The sequence below is a fragment of the Crocodylus porosus genome, unplaced genomic scaffold, assembly GCF_001723895.1.
Source record: "Crocodylus porosus isolate Cpor-Errol unplaced genomic scaffold, CroPor_comp1, whole genome shotgun sequence".
Classification (NCBI taxonomy): Eukaryota; Metazoa; Chordata; order Crocodylia; family Crocodylidae; genus Crocodylus; species Crocodylus porosus.
The window spans coordinates 12819136-12844342 of record NW_017728924.1 but is presented as its reverse complement, the minus strand read 5'-3'; the positions used below and the strand labels follow the sequence as shown (position 1 = coordinate 12844342).

The 25207-nt window shown below is 44.8% G+C and overlaps 1 protein-coding gene and 1 long non-coding RNA gene across 3 annotated transcripts in view; one reads left to right on the top strand and one right to left on the bottom strand.

Annotated features, from left to right (window-relative positions):
- The window catches only part of LOC109313679 (vascular endothelial growth factor receptor kdr-like), a 169778-nt gene extending 149532 nt beyond the window's left edge, over nucleotides 1-20246 (bottom strand). For both annotated transcript variants that reach the window (XM_019540354.1, XM_019540355.1), the window contains exon 1: nucleotides 20042-20246. In XM_019540354.1, the coding sequence (XP_019395899.1) occupies nucleotides 20042-20105 (64 nt within the window). In that variant the 5' untranslated portion in view covers nucleotides 20106-20246. The remainder of the gene's footprint in view (nucleotides 1-20041) is intronic.
- Nucleotides 20247-23683: 3437 nt separating this feature from the next.
- The window catches only part of LOC109313680, a 31695-nt gene continuing 30171 nt past the window's right edge, over nucleotides 23684-25207 (top strand). The window contains exon 1 of the long non-coding RNA XR_002102118.1: nucleotides 23684-23943. This is a non-coding gene — a long non-coding RNA (uncharacterized LOC109313680). The remainder of the gene's footprint in view (nucleotides 23944-25207) is intronic.

The following is a 25207-nucleotide window of genomic DNA, read 5'->3' as shown; positions in this document are numbered from 1 at the left end:
CCCAGATCTTTGTGCAGGGCAGAGGCAGGCTGCCCACTGTGGGCTCAAGCTCCTGCCCTGCTGCCTTCCTGGTGGGTGCGACCCAGAGCTACAGGGCAGAGAGGGGCTGCTCAGGAAAGCTGCTTGCTGCTGCAAGCTCTGCGGTGCTCTGGCGATGCAGCCAGTGCTTGCGCAAGGTTGTAGTGAGACACACAACCCCATGCTACCCCAAAACCAGGATCCCTGCACCTGACATGTTGACAGGATAACAGTCAATGGTGGGAGCACATACATAACCTATGGCTGGTTCGTGTGGCATTTTATAAAAGGCATTGTGCATTTTATAATCATCACAAAGCTATTTATAGAAGAGAGGAGATAGCCACGACACATCTCAGCTAATGGTTTTTCATCCTTTTGGCCCCTAGGTAAAGCACTTTTGCATCCCCTATCACTGTTATATTTGGGCTCTGCTCAGTTTTCAGTGTCGTTCCACACTCCAGTGTGATAGTGATGGGCTATTACCCCATTTTACAGGACCTCAGTGACCTTTCGCAAGCAAAACTGAACCAAGGTACACCAGTAACCGGTATCTTGTAGCACTATCTATGGCCAGGAATTGAGCTAGCTTCCCTCGCACAGTTCTGCCAATGCATGTCAATCCACATCATACAGCAGCCCCTGCTCTTGTAGTCCTTGCTCTTCTCCCACTCATCCCACTGCACTTCTGGCTTGGACTGTAGCACCTTTTCTACTCAGGGCCCCTCCTGCCTGGTTAACATGAATATGTTCAGCGAGAGGCTGGCCTGAATGGAGCATATCAAACTCATTTAATTTGTGAATAGATAAATTGTCTCTAAACCCGTGTCCTTGGATGTGTGATGCCCTGGAATACTATTATTGGGCAGTCAGTACATTAACTGGGGGAGCTCTCAGTTTCCTCTCATGACCTGTAATGAATAGGCCTATAGAAGACAGTGTTGTGGTGTTAGTATGCTCCTTTCCTGCTATTTAAATTAGAACAATGAAGAACATAAAAAGGCAGACTTTCAAAAATTAGCATTAGGCCCCACTCAGAGGACACCACTTCAAACCTCAGATATGTGAGAGAGAGAGCTGTGCTAATTTTCCTACCACTTCTCTTGCCATGTACACTGTCAATGGAAGCATCCTATTAGATATCCTCTTCCACACCCAGCCACACCTGCAGTGTCATACAGCAAGCTCCATTTGGCTTCCAGACCCCAGAAGAACCCAATGGATAGCACGACGATAGGAAGGAAAGACAATTTGGAGATTAAGATGTTCGGGATTCTACTTATGGCTTTTTGTCACTTCCCTTGTTACACAAGCCAAGTCACATAGAACAGTATTTTCAGAAGGGTGGAGAGATTTAGGATAGCTTATGTGGCATTCTCATGACTCAAGAGTCATCCTAAAAAATCTCTAGCCACTTTGGGGAATTAATTTTCCTGTGCCCATGCTAATATAGTAAAGCAGCTTTTCTCATTGTAAACCAGAATTTCAGGAGAAGCTGTGTTGCCACAAGGCACCAACAACTACAATAGTCAATCTGGGAAATAACGAACCAGAGAGAACGACAAAGTTTGTTACCAGCAGCCTGACTAAAGCATCTTCTCTATATTCTATATATCCAGCCTAGTCGCACCCCATCTTTGCCATGACAGACACCAATCTCAAGGCTATGACAAAATTAAATCCACAACATGCAAAGTAATAGTGCTGTTGTGCTTTGGGGCAGGCACGCAGCATCAAACCAGACACGAGGGACCAGTTACATTCATCACATTCTTCCCTGAGAATGCTATTCCCCCTTGGCTTGTAATCCAGCTTTCAAGATCATCTTGTTTTTAAAAGCTCCTTCAGACACAGGCAAGTTTTTCCTGAATCCTCTTTGCACCCCCCCCCCCCCCCCCATGTAAAAACAAAACAAAACAACAACCTGTCATTAAACCTATAATTTACTGCTCTTAACCTAGTTGGTGTTTTTTAAGGTTTTATTTTACATTCACATGCATTAACATTTATATTAATATTTTAATTGGCCTTTCTTTGTTAATTCAGTGCAGACTAAAAGAAATTTCCACTTGTATTCAAGGAATAATGTGTATTCACTGTGAATAGGATATATTTGAGAGTGTATTACTTTTCACTAATTATTGCTTCACGTACATTTATATAATTATAGTAAATCTACAAAGCAAAGTGTTCATTTGTACACAGGGCTGAACTGGATTTACTTACAAGAGCTCAGCAATCTGCTATTTTATTTTTGGGCAAATGAAATATTGTGTTGGAAAAATCTAAGCTTTAATAAAAAAAAAAATTAGTCTCCATTCCTTGCGATTGCAAAGCAAGGCTTCAAAATATGAGCCAGCTGTAAGGCAGTGCAAGGATGCCTGCACAAGCCTGCAGATGTGGCATGACATCTCTGGGTAGATCACTGGCGGGCAGAATGGAGCGTGAGAATTCCCCTCTCTAAATGCATCAACCTCTACTGTCTACCAAAAGGTTGAGCTCCGTGTTGGCCAAGGCTGCCACAGGATCACCAGCCTCCCCTTGATGGGAGCGGAGCACCATAGTAAGGGTGGGCTGCAGCTTAATTGCTGGATTCTTTGCAACAAAATGTTAACTCTGAACCCTAATGCTGGAAATGTTAATGCTGTCCTTGCAGCTGCTTAACTGCTGGTCAACATATGCATTAAGGGAAAGAGAGAATCCTATTATGAACTGCTATGAGTTGCATCTTGATTTGGCATTTCTGGTGGATGAGCTTGGTTTGTGAATATAGACAAGCACAGAAAAGTACCTATATCAGTACTTTTCACCCTACAGTGAAATTCCTACTTACATCAGCAGCATAGACAGCATTAGTATCTTGTTTGGTACAGCAGCAGGAATGACAACATAAGTTGCCCTGCCAGTACTGAACGGTCTCCGTTCCATGACCTGGGGAGAGGTTGTGCCTTAAGTACAGGGGCAGGAGTCCAACTACTACTTGCACTCTCCAGTTACTCTCCTTTCGCTGAGGGCAGCAGTATGCTACAGAGATTTCCTGAGCCCAAGTAGAAGCCACAGTGCCTTTCCCTCAGCCCACTGGGTTTTTTCTAATAAGCAACATTCTGCAGTAGATTATAATCTGAATACTATGATCTGTCCTTTCATTAATCAAAGGATGGGTGCTCAGTTCTGCTGGACTCGCCACTGCTCATTACATGGGATAGGGAAGAGAAAGGGGCTGATTTGGTGCCAAATACTGCAGACATGGAAATGGCAGCATCTCCGCACTGGAAGGTCTGTTCCTTTATACATTCTCCTAATACTTAAATTATTTTAGGACAGCAGAAAGAGTCTAGGTCAGTAAACCTCAACCAGGGTGCAATGTTTCTTGGATTGTAAGGCTGGAAAGGATTTTGCAAGATCATCAGGTCCAGCCCCCCTGCACCAGGCAGGAAAGACAAGTAGGGTCAGGTGACCCCAGTGAGGTGGACCATCCAGTCTCCTCTTGAAGATTTCCAGGGTAGGTGACTGCAGCACCTCTGGAGGAATCTTATTCCACAGCCTGGACACCCTAACTGAGAGGTCCTTTCAGGGGTGCTGCACGGTGCCCTGCAATGTTAGCACCATTAGGTGTGCAAACATGAGTCGTAAGATAAACAGAGGCAGGATAGATTAACCCAGAATTCCCAAATAGGAATCCACCATGTTGAAACCATTCCGACTTGTTGTGGTCTGTCGGCAACAGGAGACGTGCTCTATTATTTTTCTGTAGTCAAAAAAAGAGCTGGTGTTTTCTGAGGGGACCTTTGAGTCTATCAAGGGGTGCCTCGAGTCTGAAAAGAAGAACCACTGCTGCAGCTGCTTTTTAGACAACAGTGCCTGGTAGACACCCAGCAGAATTGCATTGGCAGCATATACTGGTTACTGCAGCACACACCTATCCAATGCCATTTCAGATTACTGAACTTCTCCCAGGCACAGCTCTAGTAAACAAATGGGCTCGATTTATATTGATGAGACATTCATGCTGCCAGCATTAGACCTCACCTTCTGACTTGTTTAAACAATTCAGTTTAAATCATTTCTCTGACAATGATTGGTCATCATCATCCATCATTTTCCAAGCAATATGCTACCTATTTCTGAAAGATGCCTTTGTTGTATGAATGTAAATTGCCTTGAGATGAATATGTTTGGTCCAAAATTCTCAATTCAAGGGAGTACTTTGAAGGACACTACAATGACAGATGGATAGAAAGATGGTTGGATGAAATTTGCCCTTTTGGTATCAAACTTACATTGATTAAAAACAGTTGACAAATCCATGCAAAACTTCAAGAGGGATTTTTTAAAGCTTGCTGGTGATGTAATGTGGAAGAGTACATGAATCTGAACAGGAGCTACTCAAACATTTCTACACAAAATCCCATACTGACTAATTTTTCATTTTTTCTACCTGACCTAACTTGGATTTGAAATCTCGAGCACTTTTTGCAAATGACAGCAATGGGTTATAAGCAGAAAATAGACCCTTTTTTTCTTCCCTCACTCTCCCAACAGAAAATCTCCAGAAAGTCTCAGGCCATGAGGATTCAGACATAAAGGATGTTACAAGGAAAAAGAAACGTGGTGCACATTCTTGGGACTCTTGGGAGGATCACAGGAGATCGTATTTCCAAAGGGTATTGGGGTAGCGGGGCTGTTGGGCTAGTGGAATATCTCATGGTTTCTCTCTGTCTGGTTGTCTGCCTGTGATGGCACTGTGTATTACAGCTCTAAGAAAGGCAGCAACTTATTCTGACATGTTGGACAGCACAACAGAGCAGAGAGCAGCCAATACTTATGAGAATAATAAGACACACACACGTACATAGCGTAAGCAGGGCTGAGTGAGCAGGACAGTCCAGAGGACTGGAAAAGGGCCAATGTGGTCCCTATTTTCAAGAAGGGGCAGAAGGACGATCCAAGTAATTATAGGCCAGTCAGGTCTCACCTCCATCCTTTGAAAAGATTATGAAGGATCACATTTGTGGGAGTCCAGCAGGAAAAATAATGCAGCAGGGAAACCAGCATGGATTTGTAGCAGATTGGTCAGGCATGATCTATCTGGTTTTGTTTTATGACAGAGCCACAAAAACACTTACATGCAGGAGTAGAGGTGGATGTCATTTTCTTAGATTTTAGCAAGGCCTTTGATACAGTATCTCATCCCTTTCTCATAAATAAATTAAGAGGCTGTGACATGGATGTCTACACAGTTCAGTGGGTGGCAAATTGGCTTAGCCGTCACACCCAGAAAGTGGTGGCAGACAAGTCGTATCAACCTGAAAGGCTGTGGGTACTGGGGTCCCACAGGGTTTGGTCCTTGGAGCTGTACTCTTCAATATCTTTATGGTGACCTGGATGTGGGTGTGAAGTGTACTCTGTCCAAGTTTGCAGATGATACTAAATTGTGGGGTGAAATGCACACTCTGGAGGGTAGGGAATGACTGCAGGCAGACCTGCACAGGTTAGAAAAGTGGGCACTACACAATAGGATGCAGTACAAGGACAAGTACAGAGTGCTGCACCTAGCACGCAAAAATATCCAGCACATCTGGCTGGCTGGGAAGAGACCCTCTCAGCAGCACAGAAGCAGAAAGGGATCTCAGAGTCATAGTGGACTCCAAGATGAACGCGTTGCTAGTGTGACAAAATCATCAGCAAAGCTAACTGCACTTTATCATGCATCAGCAGATGCATGACAAACAGAACCAAGGAGGCAATACTCCCCCTCTGTGTGGCGCTGGTCAGACCACAGTTGAAGTACCGCGTCCAGTTTTGGGCGCCGCACTTCAAGAAGGATGTTAATAGATTTGAGAAGGTCCAAAGGAGAGCCACTCATATGGTTAGGGGCTTACAGGACAAGCCCTGTGAGGAGAGCCTGAGGGACCTGGACCTCTTCAGCCTCCACAAGAGAAGGCTGAGAGGTGATCATGTGGCCACCTACAAATTCATTAGGGAGATGCAGCAAGGGATCGGAGATGCTCTGTTCACCAGGGCACCTCTTTGGGTAACAAGGAACAATGGTCACAAACTGACAGACAGCAGATTTAGGCTAGATATCAGGAAAAGCTTCTTCATGGTAAGGGTAGCCAAAATCTGGACTGGGCTTCCAAGGGAGGTGGTGCTCTCCCCTACCTTGGGGGTCTTTAAGAGGAGACTGGATAGGCATCTGGCTGGGGTCATCTGGCCCCAGCACTCTTTCCTGCCTAGGCAGGGGTCAGACTCGATGATCTGTTGAGGTCTCTTTTGACCCTAGCATCTATGAATCTATGACACCAGCCCCGGGCACCAACTTAGGAGGGGCTCCAGAATCACTACCCCCTGGCCCCCCATGAAGTCGAAGCCCTGGCAGCAAAAGCAGCCTTATGGCATTGTTCTTGCAGCAACAGCCAGGTGTGTGGACACCATGCTGCTGTTGTGAGAGCAACAGCTGCGATGTGCAGACTATGCAGCACTAGCTGCAGAAGCCAGGATTGTTTTCAAATCCCCTGCATAGCTAAGGCCCTTGTACCCTCTCCTCCTCTGCTCTGAAAACCAACTGGCTCTGACACTCTCCCCGCTCCAACCCAACTCCTCACTTCTCCCACAGGGTTTGCTCAGGACCAGGGCACCAACCCTGCTAGTTACGCCTGTTTGCACAACTCCAAAAAGGAGTCAGCTACAGCAGCAGCAGGAGACAAACCGTGGTCTCCTTCTTGGTTTCATTTATCAAGCAGAAGAAACTGACCCTGGAATGAAAACTGCTGAAATATCTATATTTCTAGTAAATCAAGTACAGCAGTACTAAAGCTTATGTTTAAGACAGAACAATCTGGGATGTTTTATCCATGGTTTAATTCATGGTTTAAGCTAGTGGTTTTGAACTAGGGGTCAACAGACTATGTCTAAGCAGTCTGTGAAAGATGACTGATCAATCAAAAGTATGTGAACACCCACACTACAATTCAAAGGGGTCTGCATCTCCTTTTGAAATTTCCAAAGGGATCCACACCTCCATTTGAAAATTTTTAGGTGTCCGCAAATGAAAAAAAGGTTGAAAAACACTGATTTAAGCTGTTGTAAAGCACACTTTAATCTTTATTGGACGGAAGGCTTCCTAACAACATCTTAAGAGATATACGTCCAAGGACATAAATAACAAAGTACCGGACTCTATTCCAGATGGTCACGGTCACTACAAGTGCATTTGGGTCAGAAAAATCGCAATAGCTAATTGGATGCTTTTCCATAGGTAAAGGGAAAGAGAAGGGAGAAGGCCTTGTACCCATCCTCCCTCCAGCCTAATGATAACGGCTGGTGAGGAGGATGGGGGCTTGCAACACAGGCTGACCCCTTATTTGTAAGGAAAAAAAGACCTGAAAAACCCTTTCAAATTCCCTCTTCTTGCCCCAGGTTGATTCCTGTGAACTCTGCCTGGAATGTGTCACACCTACAGTCTCTCCCTTTGACCCGCACTTCTCTCATTAACACAAAGATGTTTTGTGTCTGAAAGCGGGGAGGGAGGTGAAACCTACAGAACCTCAGTACACTGAAGAGTGATACCAACTCTTTTCATCTGTCTTAATGGCAATGCCATGCGGAAACAGCCCAAACATCAGAACAACCTAAAATACCAAAAGGAATTCCCAATCATAAACAAACCATCTAAGGTCTAGTTTGTCTCTCTACTGGATAAAACCAGAGCTCAAAATACCGGTGGATCAAGTCATTAAAAGTCGTAATTAGCAACTTCATGGTAATAGGCCCTTCCATTCCAAGAGACATGCAGTGTCATTATACCTTAAAAAGTTGTCATCAGGCTGAGATGATGAGTGGTGATAACAATTCAACTAGCTTTCCAAGCAAGATGGGCTAATCAGATGGAGATGTTGCCCCAAGGGAATTCCTCACATGTTGCATACAGAGCTCAGTATATGCTGAAGTAAGACTTGGGCATCTAGTGCACCTCTGGATAGTCTGACAGGGCCCAAAACTGACCTTATTACTCAGTCCTTACTTGGTGGAAATTGTGTTAGAGCAAGGATTGAGTGTGGGACTTTCAGTACTAGAACAGGGATGAGCTCAAAGAATAACTCCATTAACTAATGGCAACTAGTAGGTTGTTATCCTTGATGTGGACTAGTCACTAAACAGAGGACATGATACACTTTACAAGCCTGTTACATAAGCACATCAGACATGATCAGTGCAGGCATGCCTGATGAAAATCATCATTTTGTTACCCCACTTGGGAGCTCTTTTTTAAAGCCAAAACCTTTGTTTCCATTTGAGCTCCTCTCTCATCCATTTATGCCTAGAAATGTAGCATCAATTGTAACCTAAAGATTGATCTCAGTTGCACTAAAGTAAACCCAAAGCTGCCCCACTGTTCTTAGCCAAGTTAAAGCATTTTACACCAATGTAACTGAGGACAGAATCCAGCCCCCAGGCATAAAAATGAAATAAAAACAACTCAGATCACATCCAACTGTAAAGGAAAATGGGCAGAGAGAAATAGGTTAGAAGATCTGCTCTCCCTCTCACATAGTAATAGCTTAAATTGTGTTAAAAAATGTTCCCATCATTGTTTACATTCAGTTCAATCATTTAATTGTAACAGCAGAAAAATCTATTAAGTGATTCCTGGTTGTTATCTCCTGCAACTGAAGCCTAATGAATTTACTTGTTTTGTATCATCTAGAGATGGATCTAGATGAAGTGTTCCCCCACCCTCAGGTATTGCATTATCATTTCATCTGGATATTCGTGATAGGATGGGAAACAAAGCACTACCTGTTCTCCCTCCAAGATGTGGCAATGGGGCTTAAAGATGCAGGAAGCTTGTCTCCACCTGCACAGAAGCTCAAGACATGTGGGATGGAGTGAGTCGCTTCTTTGGCAATCACAGTCTTTCAAAAGAAGCCTCCCAGGATACTGCATTGAATGGAGACCTAAATCCTTTGAGAGTTCGTAGACATATTCCAAGACATATCAGAATTATTCTAGACATATTCCTTTTCTCAATGTGATGACAACTGGCAATAGAGCACAATGCTTGGAAATGCAGCGTGGAGGCTTTATTCTCTTTGTTCTAGATGTTGAGCCAAATCAGGCTCTTCCTCAGGGTGATTTCAGGTCCAGGTTTAACATGCCAGGAAGTACCAGGACAGAATCCTCTCCTGCAGTGCTTTGATCAGTCTACTAATGACTGAAAACCAGCAGTTAAGATGTCTGCAATGGGTGCAAAGATATTTAAGTGTTTAATGGTTGCTAGGCTGTACATGCTGCCGTGGACTAAGAATTGCTCCATTTGGACTTTGGAGTTCAAAACTAAATTTGCTCATTCTGAAATAAGAACATCTCTTGAAGCTATATGGTTCCTCCTGCAACTTTTACTTTAGCAATTCATCCCAACTCAAGTAAGTGGACCCATTAGTCTGCTTCCCTGGGAGAACTCACAGCAAGTAGCTAGATTGGGGCAGCAGGTTTCAATCTACATACCCAACAGTGTTGGCTACAAGCTTGGTTACAATTATTATTTGTTATCACCATAGTGTTTGTTAAGAGTTGCAGAAAACAGCCAGAAAAATAGGAGGACAAATTCAACAGAGCTGTACTTATTTATGTCAGTGATGAATCTGACCCATTGCTGCAAAACAATCACAAACTGAACAGACGTGTAAAGACAGTGCAGAAACACCGAGCTTGATTCTCCACCCACTTCCCACTGATGTGAATCTGGAGTATTACCACTGAACGCAATAGCATTAATCCAGATTACACAGCAGTGATGGCGAGCTGAATCTGGCCCAACAGAGTTGCATCATCGCAAATGAAAGGAAACTATGGCCTGTAGCGTACAAAATAATCTGAGGACAATTGCATTACAAATTGGCATGGGATCTTCTTTTCAAGTAATTAGTAAGTCCACTCTACCGTTCTTTGTAAGGTGGATTAGTGAGGAAAGACATCACAGAAGAAGTGTGATTTCAGGAGAGATATGGCAGGGGAGAGAATTGGTCGGTGTTTTTTTTTTAAAAGAGTGGGAGGCTAGCAACAGTGGGCCAAAAAAACCCAACTGCTGACAATATACACGTGTGGGGTTTATTCTTCTGTCAGGAAAGACAGAGACCTTGAAGTTTGCTACTAACAAACCACCAGGCTTTATTCTCTTCTTTACACAGGCGCACACTGCTTCCTGTTAAGGATTCTGGGCAATTACTTCCAACAGGCATTTCCTGTAAGAAGAATACCACTAGAAGACTTTCCAAATACTACAGCGTGGGCACCTATTGCAGCCCCACTGGGAGCCGTTCCAAGTAGGTGGAACACCACCTGACAAAGCCAGAGAAAAACCCTTTTATAACTTCTGGTACATACATTTGATACAATTCTGTCTGTTGTAAACGGGCCTGAATTACAGTCCCAGATCTGACCAAGCCCAAACACTGAGGATGTTCAGATTCAGGCTTAATTTTTGTAGACAGTCGCTATATCTACGGGGCCCAAATGAAACCTCACTATCAAAATCGGGAAGAAAGTGGGAATCTGTTTTGTGCATCACTAGTTCTGATCCACAGGTTAGCTCCCAAGCCTGAAATGTGCGGACCAGAAAATGGGTTCCTGTTTTTTTTGTCAAAATGTTAAAATTGTTGTGCTCAGCTCTAATGTTAAATCAGTGGGATGTGATGATGCTTAGCACCACTCAGAATTGGGTCCTGAAACAATTGGATCCTGAAACAACAGCATCTCTGCCTATCTGCTGCCATATTCTGTTTACAATGGTAAGCCAAAGTTGCCCATGGAAATCAGCGTTCATCCTCTGACTTCACACGAGTGTAACTATGAGGCAGAATTTGACCAGAGAGGTGAAACTTGCTAACTCCAGGCACCAAGGAAGCAAACATTTTGGCTGAGATATTTTGGACCCAGGGTGATTTAAAAAAAGATACAGGTAATGGCTAGGTCAACCTTCCTTGACCTCCAAATCAAGAACAATTCAAGAGACCCTGCAAACTCCCTTCTCTACTTCCTTGGTAATCTCTTTCCCACAGTTAAGAAAAACACAGGAAGATCTAAGGAAACCTATGTGGAAACGCAAAAGACAAAAGGCACGGGATCTGAAAATAGAAGGCAAGTCCATATATTTCCTTTACATACTGGGTCCGAGTCTAGTTTTTGGCTGAATTTTGAAATCTCTGGGACCATATGCTTTTGCCATTCCCTGTAGGGTACAAAGGGAAACTGACTTGTTCAGCTCTTTATCACTTAAAGGATTAGACAAGTCTGTTTTCCTTTTGCCCAGTAACTTAAAAAAATCCTACTCCATGCTAACAGCTTTACTGTGTTAGAACCACAACAAAGGCCTCCGCTTTGGCTCTGTGCTCACCACCAGTTAACCGTGAATCCCCCTGCATTTGTACATATTAGGGGAGCTTGCAGAAGTCACATCTCATAAAGTTCAGCATAGGATGAAAACTTACTGCACCCATCTGCAGAAAGCCAACACAATTCAACTTCAGACCTTGGGCAATCCCACCTGGGCATGCCCGGTTTCTGCATTAGTCCCAACTTTAAAGGGAAAAGGCAAAATTAATTTGGGCACAAGGAAGAGAAACTGTCCAGACCTCTGATCACAGCAGGTCTGAAAAATTCCTTTCAGCCTTTCAAAATGTAATAATTTTAGGAATCCTGAAACCTGAGGGTGGATTGGGAAATGTCCAAACAGGGGAGGAGGAGGAGGAGGATTTAGTGAGGGCAGCAAGTAGGTTCTGTAAGAGCAAAGTAATCTGAGGATTTGCGCACAAGGGTAGCGCAGTATCCCTCAGAACTGCTCGGCATCCCACGCGCTGTCCCCTAGAGAGCTCAGCAGAGTGTGCGGCTTTCATTACGCCGTTAGAACGACTGCAGCATTCTCAAGGATCAAGAGATCCATGACTGCATTCACTACTTAATGAATTAATCTCTTACCATTTGCAGAGTGCTTGAAAATACAGGGCTTGAATCTGATCGTTCTTTATGCTTCGTATCAGTGACATTCTGACAACTAGTCCAGGAGGTTAAATAATTACTTCACGGTGCTAGAAGTTTTCTGGGTGTAAAAGCATAACTAAGACCACCTGCATCTGCTCTGGGTACATTTCATTGGAGTATCAGGCCCACATAGGGCACAGACAACTGGAAGGCACTGCTGCATGGGATTAGACCAGTGGCCTCCAACCTTTTTAAAGTAGGAAATCACCTTTGGCATTTAAAAGCAACCCAAGATCTACCGTGCACTGCCACCTCCCCCACACGCACACCTCTACCCACCCAGCAGGCAAGTCTGTGGGGAGGGGAGGGGGGAAGCAGATTGAGGCAGAGGAAGAAAAAAAATATTTGGGGGCATGCCTTCCAAGCAGGTAAATCCCACCTGGCTGGGGCCCCACCCAACTCATGCCTGCTCCTGCCTCTGCGGCACTGTCCCTCACTGCAGGGGCCTCAATCTAGCCCCCGCTCCTTCCCTCCCCTACAGACTGACTTGCTGGGCTGGGGCATGCGGGTGCTCAGTCCCCCACCCAAGCCTCAGATCGACTCCAAGAGGCTCCGAGATGTACCGGTGAATTGACGTCCACTGGTTGGTGGCCATGGGGTTAGACTCTGATGCTTGTGCTAACAAAGGAATGGATTTGACTCAGAACGTCCCTTCTGTCCTGTGCTCTCATCAAATAAAAGTCAGGTTTAATAGAGGTAAAGCAGCCTGGATCAAGACATTGGATGATACCATCTGTTTTGGCTAATTATTTGATGGTTTTAGGCGAGATGCGTTTAGTGCACAGAGATGCTGTATCATCTCCACAAAACGAGCATCACACATTGTGCCCTCACAGGTTCGGAATGTAAATTGTATTCATAATTCTCCATAAGATTTTAGAAAGGTCTCCCTCAGGTAGTTACTCAAGTGCAAATCCTAAGGGCTGTATGGTGCCAGTAAGCACCCACCCTCTCAGCTCCAGCATAGCTCCCAAACCTTGCAGCTCTGCCTGGAGCACCTGTGGGTGCTTCTGGAGATACAGAAGGGGAAACTTTTCCCCAGTGCACTCTCAAGCTGCTCAAACACCTTTTGCTTCTCTGGGAACAGCGTCTGCGACCCTGCCACCAGCATGACCACCCACTTGAGCTCAGACCAAATCCTATAGACAGCCTTTTCTGCAATGGACTAGAAATGTCACTCTAAGGACAGACAGGGCATTACTTTCAGATGTGCTCGACTGTATTCGGACAGTAGCCACTGTGTGCCTTGAAAACATGGGCTGTTCACTTTTTACCTCTGATGATCCCCACTATCCTTCAGTCCTCCCAACCTTTCTCCTTGCCTCCTTTAAGGGAAAACGAGCCCGGCTGCGTTTTCAGCATTCCATCTGTTGTACAAAAGAATATCTCCATATGGTTTGCTCTAATATAGCCCTGCTCCCTATGATCATAAGCTGTTAGCTGCTGCAACACTGCTCCCATGGTAAACTTCCACCATGCATTTCTATTGAATGGCATTCCCAGATAATAGTCTGGACCAGTTAATTTTGGCAAGTCTGCTATTTTCCCTATTGACTTACCAAAAAAAAAAAAAAAAAAGTGCCTCACCCAGGGAAGAGAGAAATAATGTATTCTATTGAAATGTAGGTAAATGTATGTCATAGTGTCATTTATTAAGGCAGCCTATCGTTTTGGACAGTGTGTCTGAATACAAGGGTAAGCTCTCAGCCCTATTTCCCTCCCATATGATGAGGTGTAGGGGAACAAGAACACCTTGATTAGCCTTAGGAAAGCTTTATGTCCGGCCAGCTATTTGCTATGGGCAGTGAAGGAAAATGCTAGGAACTGTGGCCTCTTGCTCTTTGCCAGTTTGCATGTTTAAAACACTTTTAATTACTTCCAGTTGAAATTCCTATCTCAGTATCACTAGAAAGATTTAGGTAGGCTGCAGGAGAAAGAAAAGGCACAGTCATGTATGAGAAGGTAGAAAATGTCAAATGAATTATGAATTATACCAGAGTCAGGCCTAGCCTTTCATCTGGCCAGCAAAATCTGCCTACCTGAAATTCCCCATGCAGGTTTTAAACCGCAACATTATACTGCTGGCCTGAAAACTGTTTTGCAACAGGAGCTGAGAAAAGCTTCCTCATTCCATCTACTTTTTGTTGATGAATCAAATAACTCCAGTTACATATACTTTGTGAAATACCATGGGATGGAACTGTAAGAAGCACAAGGTGTTCAGTTTAACCCAATGCGTGCACGCAGCACATTGCAGATTTCCCGTCTTCTACCTAAACAGTGACTGGAAGACAGACTAAGAGTCCTTGTGAGAGCCCCAAATATCCTATGACTGACAGGAACTTATGCATTGCTTTCAGGAATCTTGTTTTAGTCATGGATGAATCTACTGGCATTGTAATGGATGCCCACAATGCTAAACTGGATGAAAGACAGTTTAATCATGAAACGAGTTCAGACCAGTTAGAGAAACAAAAAGGAAAATAACACTTATTTTTTAATAAATAGCGCAACCTTACACTTAATACTCTCCCTTAGATTTAGATATTCAAAGGATAGGAATGGAGAAAATCTCTCTCTCATATATATGTGTGTGTTATATTTTCAGTTAAACAAGTGTTTTAGAAACAGTTTCCCAGAGAGAGCTCCTGAGCAAATCACCTGTTCTGTGCACTCACTCTCCTTTTCGTCTAATTTTGCTTTCTAGAAAGTATGTGATTGCTCAAAAATACTTTTCATTTTCCCTTCTTGAATCTATGAACCAATATAAAACTATTTGTTTAAATTTTGAAGGTGACAAATTCAGCAAGAGAACTAGTATTTCCCACTCTTTAAAAAGATGGTCTATATTGGTTATAATACCTAACTCACAAAGGAGGAGACAATTAGAAAATTAGTTTAGCAACAGGACATAGACTTGCTTTACAAGAACAGAACAACAGTCCTTTTTTGTCTAGTAGCTCCCAGCAGTGACCAGCACTGGATGCTGCAGAAAAAGGGAAAAATACCCACAATATTCTAAATATTGCAATATTATTCGAAGAAGCAAAACTTTCTTCCTGACCCTAGGCAGTATTATTTTATGCTGCGTAGAGCTATGATGATTGATATCCCTTTCAATGGGGTATTAGCCACTGATGTTGTGATGTCTTTGAAACACAGACGGTATGAAAAAGCTGGCTGAATAATGAAAACTTGTTTTTTCACAAAAACATTTTAAATTTCAAAGTTATTTTCATTTCAAAGACCTCCAGATGGATCCCTATTTCATTGTTTAAAAGCTGTCATGATTTGTTTTCTTTAAACCTGTTTATCAAGGGCCCTGAAAAGTTATCGTGATGTTTCCTACATCAAAAAGTGTTTTTGATCAAAATGACAGGGGGAAAAAAAATAATCCAAAAAAATACTCATATTTATGTAACCCACCATTTTTATCAATTCCAGCACCATGCAAAATTGTGTTTTGGGGAAAAAAATTAAAAATAACTTTTTGTAACCCTCCCCCCCCAATAACTCAAAGTATTTGGAGAAGAAAAAGTGTAAATGGAAAGAACTCAGACACATTTTTTAACTTTGCACTATTAAGAATCAGTGTTAAAACACATAATATAAATATAAAACCAGGAGGACAAGCCTGACAAAAATGGGATGGCCTAAGGTGATTTCAAGATCTCCATAAAGGAACTGTTTTTTGTGAAGCAAGGCTGGAAGTGGTTGGGATACAGTCCACTGTTTTTCATGGCCTGATCATTATCCCTTCCACCTGAAATCAAGATTTGGCTTTGTTTTGATCAGGATGCAGGACCTGGTCCACTGCCTGCCTGCTCATAGTAAATGATGGATTGTATCGTTCTCATTCTCTATCAAGGGGCTAGTATGGCACTGTGATTAACTTCTATCCTCCACCATCAGTACAGGAGCTCCTGACTGTTCTCAGCTTTCCCTACACGTCACCTACTGGTATATAGGTCACCTGCTAGTTTACTTCCCTGTGACTTGCAGGGATTGGAGAGTGCAGGGGCAGAGTACTGGTGGCAGTCAGCCCATTGCCGTTTCAGTCAGCTGTAACTGAGAGAGTACACGAAGTCCTTTGGTGTCATCTGAGAAAGTTTCCTTTTCCTAGGAGACCTGTGAAGTCCTAAGCAGGAGAGCAGGTCATATTTACCCAGAAACAGAGAGGAATGTGGTTCATTTGGGGACATCTGCTATCTGTTTTGCAGGGAATCACGACTGGATTTGTGAATTGTGAAATTCGGTGTCTTTGGTACATCTCTGACTAATTTATTGCAGTCACAGCGTGGAAGATACCTCTGTGACTGATGAATTCAAATGGCATTGTATGAAGTCTGATAATGCAGAAAAGAAACATCTTCCTTCAGAGAGAGCCCTGTGCTCCATTTAGAATATTAACAAGGCAATACCCAAGAAACAGGTCACTGAACTGACTAGCTACCCAGGCCTAAGCTCTGACGAAGTGAGGAACGGATGTCTAAACAGACTGGCATTAGAGTCCTCTGACTTCTAGTGCCATTTCCAGCTGGCTATTAGCCTGATTAGAGTATACAGGCACTACACTGTGCTAGTTGATGAGCATCTCTTCCTAATGATGGGCGAAGAGAATATGTTCACATCCACCCTTAGTCTTTGCTAACAGGGACTGCAAGATCTGTGGTTATGTGCCAGTGTTTGACTGGGCATGGACACAATGACATTTCTTTGGCCCGATTTGTTCCATTCAGGGGCGATATTATGCCACAGATGCCATTTTTATAACCAAAAAGTACATTATGAATAAATACATTGTTCATTGTCCTCAAGCACTTTCCTATACAGTATTGTGATGCCTTCTTTTTAATATATAGGCCATGGTGTATTTGGTGCTGCAGCAACATCAGTATATGAATCACAGGCAGCTCTGCCTCTCTCTATATTATCATTAGTTGCTTTCTCGCTGTCTGGCTCAGATTGCTAATATGTGAAAATGAGCCTGGATGAAACTCTCTCTAAAACACACGGGCCAGAAGTACAGCTTTTAGGTCAGAAAACAATTTAAAGGTATCATGCAAGGGGCATGATATCAACATTCTCCACCTTGCTCATTTTTGTAGGAGTTCATCTACCCTTTTCAGTAACAGCTTCAATGTGCTTCTGGATGCCCAGCTTGTTTTGGATTCCTAGGAAGAACTGGTGGTCAGAGATGCTTCCTATCATCTGTGCTTGGTCGGGGAATTATTACCAGTTCACTGATACCAAGATTTCCATGGCAATCCATGCCTCTGTGACTTTCAGAAAGGATGGCTGTAGTCTACCCTTCATGGACAAGCCTTCACAACACATGCAGAAGTTATGGTTAATGCAAAATACAGCTGGTTGCTTCTTTGCATGTGCCAGCCAGATGGAGCACCTCACTGCTATTCCCTGAGAACTGCCCTGGCTTCTCAGTTGCTTCCAGGTGCAACTCAAAATGTTGATACTGATTTCCAGTCTGGTACAGAATCATGTCTCTACATGTGCTCTCTCTAGCTGCCGTACTGCTATTACTGGTCCCTCATACTTGATAGCAGGGGACTTTTGACAGCATAAAATTCACTTCCATTCTTGAGTCAGTAAAAATCAAACTAGTCTTTTAGGACTTGATTTAAGGCTCATGTGTTTAGTCCAGTTGTGACAGTGGGGAATGTATGAAGTTTCACTCTTTGTCTTGGATGACACTTGCCAAGAAGTTTTTACTGGATTGGTACACACACCAGATTCTGTACAATGGGGTCATTTAATAAATATCTGAATAAACCAAACAAAAATTGGTGAGCGCGGATGGTTTACAGTATTACCAGAATCTTTCAGCTGACCTGTAGTCTGGATGTGCATGGCCATCCACGATTACTGCGGGAAACTAACAATACTCCTAGCGTCTAGGGAAACCCTGAAAAGGGACCATATGTTAACAAATCAACAAATCGTGTGTTTTGAAATACACCCCGTACTCAAGGAAAACCACAGAACACTACTGACTGAACACAATCTAGAGCAACTAACCCTTCATTTCCCTTATGCAAATCTCTGTACTACGGCTGAATAGCACGGTAATCCGTATGCCTAATGAAAGCCCATATGGCACATATGGAACAGCTCTTCTAAATCTCATTAGCCTTATCCTTCTCTTACTGGTATAAATCCAGAATAACTCAGATATTGGAGTTCCACCAGTGTAAAACAGGTATGAGAGATGAATCAGATCCAACATACCCATGTTTAGAAAGATAACACAGCACTGAAACACAACAACAAGCAAAAAAGGGGAAATTCCAACTAGAAAGCAGAAGATAGTCATGACTTTTTTACCTGAAGACCTTAAGAATTATATCCTCAAATTAGATTGATATAATCATTTCCCCTTCTAGGAGATGAAAGAGGTGCCTGGATTTCATCCCCCCCCCATTCACAGGGCTTGCGCACCCCAACACACTGTGCTCACACATACGACAATCTTGGCTTTTGAAGCATCTTCTTCTTTAGTTGCATTTCAGATGATCAATTAGGGATTAGAAATGTTCCCACATAGAAGAGAGACAAGGATACTAGGGCCTGCAAGTTGCTGTTTTTAACCTCAACGAGATCTGATGCGTTAGCTGGGAAAAAAAAAATCTATCCTTCATGTGCACCGATCTCCAGAAAGATTTTCCTAAAGATAGTTTTTTCTATTGCCAAATTTCTTTGCATGAGACAGTGACCCCATTGAAGCGTCCAAACTTGAGTTGCCATTGCTGTTGGTAAGAGGCCTGACCTTGCCATAGCCAGCTCTTGCGGACTCAGCATGGGGGACTCCAGGCCCATTAGGTGCTGAGTGAATTTAGGTTTCTTGTGTAGGATTTTGTTGGATGTACCACATAGGCAAGAGAGGGTGGGTCTGCCAGAAGAAACCCATGGCCAAGGGCAGGGAGCTGGTGCAGAGGTACCTACAACGCTGGTTCCTTGCACAGTGGCAGCTCAGAGCTGCAGAGAGGAGTTGAATTCATGGAGGACGTTCAACAAAGCTCAGTTAACGTCTGAGAAGCAAAGACCCCAAACGGGTCTGCCGGGGATGAAACAAATGGAATTAAACAGTTAGTCCCAAATAAACATGAGGGCCGGAGGAAAAATGTGCGACAGGGTGGTATTCGGAGGTCTGGTGTACGTGGGCCAGGGTAGGCAGAGCACCCTCAGGGCTCTGCAGCAATGCTCTCTTAAGGTTGCCCTTCACGGCTGACAGGCAGGGGGAGAGCCTGTGCCCATGGCACTCCCAGGGCTCATCCTGCAGTGCATGGGCAGCCCTGTCCAAGGGTCAGCAATATCTATTCGCAGCTGCCATCTAGCGGCAGCTGCCCAAAGCTGCTCCCCCAGAGCACTTGCCTACTTGTGATGTCCCAACCAGAGAAGTAATTGAAACCATATTCGGGGGAGACTAGCCCAGGCAATTACAACAACAAACCAGCATATTTGAAATAGTTGCATCCATAAAGGAAACCAGCTTGAGCCCTGTGACAAGCCAGGCTTCGGGCATCCCTCTCGGGGGTCAGAGCAGGGCTGCAATGTCCCCGCCAGCAAGTGCCGGCCCGTTAGGCAGATCGCTGGGGTGGATGTCGCATCTCAGGCTAGCTGTCTCACTCCCAAGAGCTCCAGCATTAGCCCGGCTGCGGTTGTCGCAGCCGAGCAAGGACTTGCACCGAGCAGAGGGCAAAGCCCCACATGCCCCTGGCTCAGAGGAAAGGGAAGGTGCAGCCAGCAGCACCCCCGGAGCTGACTGTGGACCGGGGGGGAGCCAGGCGAGAAACGCAGGAGCCAGCGCCAGGGTCACCGCTCACCGCTGCCGTCGGGCTGCCCGCAGGCGGCGTGGCCCCCAGCCCCTCGGGCGGGGAAGGGGGAGCAGCAGCACCCGCCTGCAGGAAGGGGAGAAGAAGAAGAGAAGAGCCGAGCGGAGAGAAACCCACGTGGAAACTGCTCTTACCTTGTAGCCAGAGCAGTCCGTGCAGGACACAAACAGCCAGGGCGGTGCGAGGCTTGGGGAGCATTGCTCCGGCAGACGCGAGCTATGGTTATATCCTTTAGACACGGGCGAGAAGGGAGGTCTCTGAACGGGGCAATTTCTTTCCAGCAGCAAGTTTCAAAGCCGGCCCTGGCTGGAGGGGGAGGCGGCGCACTTGTTGATCGCCCCGCGGCCGCGGCTCCGCTCCGCCAGGCGCAAGCGGGTGCTCCGGCAGCGCACTCCTCCTCCCCCGGCCTGCTTATCCACGGGCCGAACTGAAGGGGGTCCCCCCTTGCCAACAAGTCAGTAGAAAGACCCCCGTGCCAGGCAGGAGCTCCAGCACCAGCCCGAGGGGTCAAAAGGCAGCCAAGCCCCGAGAGCAGTCGGTTGCGGAGGTTTGCACCAAGTCGCTCAGCTGCTGCCTCTCGGCGGCTTGCCCTGGGCTGGGGTTTTGTTTCAGGTGCCTGCACCTGAAGAGCCTCCCGTGAGATGCGTGTCTCCAGGGAGGCGCAGGTGCTGCAGGGATCTGGGGAAGGAGGCTAAACTTTCTCGGGTTTGGCGAGGCGGGAAGGGGGAAAGAGAAACTTCGCGTCTCGGCAGCTGTGGCAGCAGCTCCCACAACCCACGGGATCCCTGCTACATGCTGCTCTGGAGGGCTCAGTCCAGAAGAAGGCGAGCAGCTCTGCTTCCTGCAGGGACTGATCAGAGTTTAGGTATTTCTCGCTCTTTTCCTTCCCCCACCCCTCCCAGTTTGAGTTGCTTTTGCTAGGAAGTTTGATGCAAGTCTGGGATTCTTTATAGGGAAGGGAAAAGAGGAAGGAGAGACGTCAGCAGCACAGCCAGGGGGACTCTTCCTCCCCCCCACCCCCCTTCCCCTCTCCGGTCACTTTTCCAGGCGAGGCTTCTTGAGTTTTTTTTTTGTTGCTGCTGCTGCTGCTGAGAAGAGGCAAAACTGCGGGGCTTTCCAACTCGCCAAGCCCTTGCATTGGTGTTTGCCTGTCCCAGGAAGGGCAGAGCTGATCAGGGCAGCCAGGTGAAAGCAGGATCAGGCTTTAGTGGGGAATGGGAATGCCCCGAAGTAAAACCCTCGAGGTCAGTCATCAAGGCAATAAAGTGCTCTCTGATCCATTTCCATGGATCCCTTCAAGGAGAGTGAAGGGCTTTGGGATACCTGGAGCCCAGATGCATCCTTGTGCTCAGTGCCACCCACCCCCTTGTGCACCAAGCCCCTGAGATACACCAGGGAGAGGAGAGGAGGGGGAACCTGCTCTCAGCCCCCCTCTTTGGGGACTGCAAAGGACTGGGACCCTCCACCTCCTAGGGTGAGCTACTTCGAGGCATTTGAATCTATCGTTTTGCTTCTTCCCCACCCCTGCCAACCAAAGTTATGCGAGCGGAATATATGTATTTAACAAAGCAGGCGTGTTGGTTTCCTGATGTCAGCTTGATCGTGTCCTTTTGGAATCTAATTGGTGTTTTAGCAGAGTGCAATTTTAAAACCACTCTTAAACTCCTAGTTTTGATCTTGAGGGATACAGTTGTTTGCCGATGAATGAAAACATATATTAAAAATAAAAGCTTGTGGGTTGGCTGGGTCTGTGAGTGGCCTGAAGGAACAGCTGATGCAAATGGAGCATCACAGAAAAGCCCAGTTTTGCTTTAGCTTGGGGTTGAATTTCACCAGGGCCCTGTGCGTACAATCAGGAGACACCAAAATGCCTTCAGGGATAACATTTTTCCTAGCTTGGCCCTTCCTTTGCTGCTGCAATCTATGCAGATAGCCTTCCTTTCTGCATGTAAAGAGGGCAATGGCCTCATTGGAAAGGAAATATTTAGAGCAAATTTATTCATTTGGGTGTAGATGGTGCCACCCATGCTTTTGATTCTGTCAACCTGTCCGTGTACCTTTGCCATTACTCCAACAGCGTAGGAGAGCAGTGGGCACAGCGTAGTTCTCACTGGATGCCAAAGTAGTGTGGATTCCATAAAATGGATGTAGATTGAGTTCCTTCCCACCCTGCCCTGAACAAGCACAGCCTCTCCAAGATGCTGCTGATTTCCCAGGGGAAAGGAAGCAGGCAGTTCCCCCTAGATCCAGGTACCTCAAAAGAGTGAATGTAGCTGCCTGTGGTCTGCCCAGCTGCCAATAGTAACAAAGCTGACATGTACCTGGCGCCTTGCATTCCAAAAGGATTTTATACTCCTTATATGGCAGAATCACTCACCCAGCATGGCCATGTACCCATCTCTGAGAGTACAGAAAAGAATTGTTTGGCATTACTCAATACCAGCAAGTTACAGATCAGTGATATTTATAAAACATTTCACAATCCTGAGCTAGTTAACCTCTACAACTTCTCTCTCAGTCAAGTATGTACGTAGAGGTCCAGATACTAGGGTGAGGGAGACCATGGATGGATAGGCTAGACCAATGATTCTCAGCTAGGGTGCTCTGGTACCCTCGGGGTCCCTTGTGATTCTTTCAAGGGTGCTCCAGGCTTCCATGCTAGGTATGCAAATACGATTTGCAAGTTAAACCCAGAGGCCTGGTCCAGATGTGCAGGGGGGTGCTCCTGCAGCAGCACAAATAATAGGGGCACAAATTTGTAGCTGCTACTTTGTGCTGCAGCGCACGCCCCTGCACGTGCGCTTTCTTGTGGAACACTGGACACGTCTACACGAGACGCTGATTGCACAGTAGCTGAAAAATACTGTGCAATAACAAGTCACAGCATGGACAGTGCTAATACACTACTGTGCAGTAGTATTAGGCTACTGAGCAGTAGCGTCACCTGAAAGACACTCGCTGGCACCACTGCACAGTAACTCTGGTTACTAAATTAGTGTGCAGTACTTGATAATACAAGCACTAAATAAATGCACAGTAATGGCTGTGCAGTCGTGTCTCGTGTAGCCGTGCCCATTGTGTCCCATTTTTGGGCAAACCGCCCTTGCCTGGCTCCTCCTGGCTCCCAGGACAATTGGAAGAGTAGAGACACTCTGACCAGCAGCCAGAATGTCTCCCTGGAAGACCAAACCTCTGTTTGTTTTGGTGCACGCTATTGTGGCATGTCCTGTGCAGCTTTTTTCTTCCTACCAGAAAGTCCTCCACAAACTGCACATGCCTGCATGTGGGGACAGGGACAGAGATTTCAAATAGGGTTGCATAGTGTTATATATGTTCTAAACTTTTGTGGTCTTTCGGAATCCTTTGCAACAGAAAAAACTGCTCTATTGCCAAAAAAAAAAAAAAGGTGAAAACGAAGACCAGGCATTTTCTGAGGGGTGCCTTGAGTCTAAGGAGGGATTCCTCAAGTCTAAAAAGATTGAGAACTACTGGACTAGACTGTTACTCCTGTTTCCTCGATGGGGAAAATGTGACACACGTTGAATGGATTCTCCAAGGTCAAATTGCAGCTCTCTGGAAATGCTGAAATTCTAAGGAAAGTAGCTTTGATTTTACCCCATACTCCGGTATTTAGTCCTCAGAGGATGAAGTGGAAATGTGTGCACTGGCCACTTGGAATTTGATACAATAGGGGGTGTAGTCCAGACACTAGAGCTTCCTGTTCCTCTGCACAGATTCTCTTATTAATTTTGATGCATGCAAGTAATATACAAGCAGCACGGTAATGGAGTCAGAGCATAACAAGACTTAAATAAAGAGTGGATTTATAGGTACAGATTCTAACCAGTATGAAAGACCAGCTCACAGTGATCAGAGCTGATATGCAAAAGTCACACATGCTAATTATAAAATATTATAGTACAAGTCTGAATGTCAAGAGTCTAATGCATCTTTTCACTGAGCAATGCATACTGTACAGTTAGGACCCTAGACTCTCAACATCTCAAAAGGATATTGGGATGATATCAGTGTGCCTGTAAGTATTCATGCCACTTTGAAGCTGATATAAGAAATGTATCTCTCTCCTTTTGTACTTCATTAATTCATTTCAGAATATCCATCTCTGTATAAATTAGTGGCACAATTTGGAGTGATGGGGTGGGACTGAAATTTTTTCTTCCTGTTAGAAAGCTGTGGACAGTTGTTTTCAAGTTTTACAGTAGTGGATAACAGTAGTAGGAGACTTAACTGTGCTCTACAAAGGAAATAAAAATTAAAGTTCAAATTTACAGCACTTTGGAATCATGACTGCAAATTTTATACCATGATTGTAATGGTAAATTCTTTCTACACGTAAAAGCTACATCTTTCCAGGCTCTTCGGAGTCCATTAAATTCCATGCGATATCTTATCATGTATAAGCTATGACTTTGCTGCCCTCCTACTAATTTTATATTCACAATCCAGAGTCCTTTTCCCACTGTTTGGGAGTACATTGTACTTTTAAATCAGTTCCTCATCTAATTTTCCAAGTCTTCAAGCAGAAGCTAAGACTTGGCTGCTGAATGCACTATTCCAGAAATACTCATCCATGCTGTTGTTGATGATAAAGTTTGTAGGTGCACCACTAGGGCTAGGGACAGAAATTGTACATAAACCAGTATATGTGATCAGAAACTGGTTCAAATCAGTAACACAACAGAAGTCCAGTGCACATAAACTACTTTCAAAATGGCCAAAACCGGTTTAAGATAAACCTGGATGGATGTAGTATCAGACTTAACTGATTTAGGTTAAATCAGGTTATTGAACTTCTGTCTCAGATCCTTTCTAGATTCAAGTTAACTCAGTCTCACAGCATCCCAGGATGCTTTGGCCCAAGCTGTTTGCTCCAGCTGAACAAGGAGGTGTGCTTTAGCACCCTGCAGCTTCTGGCCTGAGTCACTGCAGGTATGTGGCTGCATTTCCAGAATCAAAAGTAAATGTCTGTTCACTTACTTATCAGTTCAGTCTATGCAGCTTAGTGAAATCAGTTCTTAGCAGTCAATTCAGCCTGTGAAGATTGAATTGATTCAGCCTTGAGCTTTTTAAACCATCTATGCTTAGCCTAGGGGACTGAGTGAGATCACCACTATTAACCATTCTCTCTCTTACGCTTCAAATTTATAAATATTGAAGGGAGAGTCGGGGCTGAATCTCCAAATCTGAATTGAATCAGGGGACCAATAAAAAGGTCCGAATCAATTCGAACCTCTCCGAATCTTCAAAAAAGAGGGGGGAGAGGACCATGGGGGGACCCC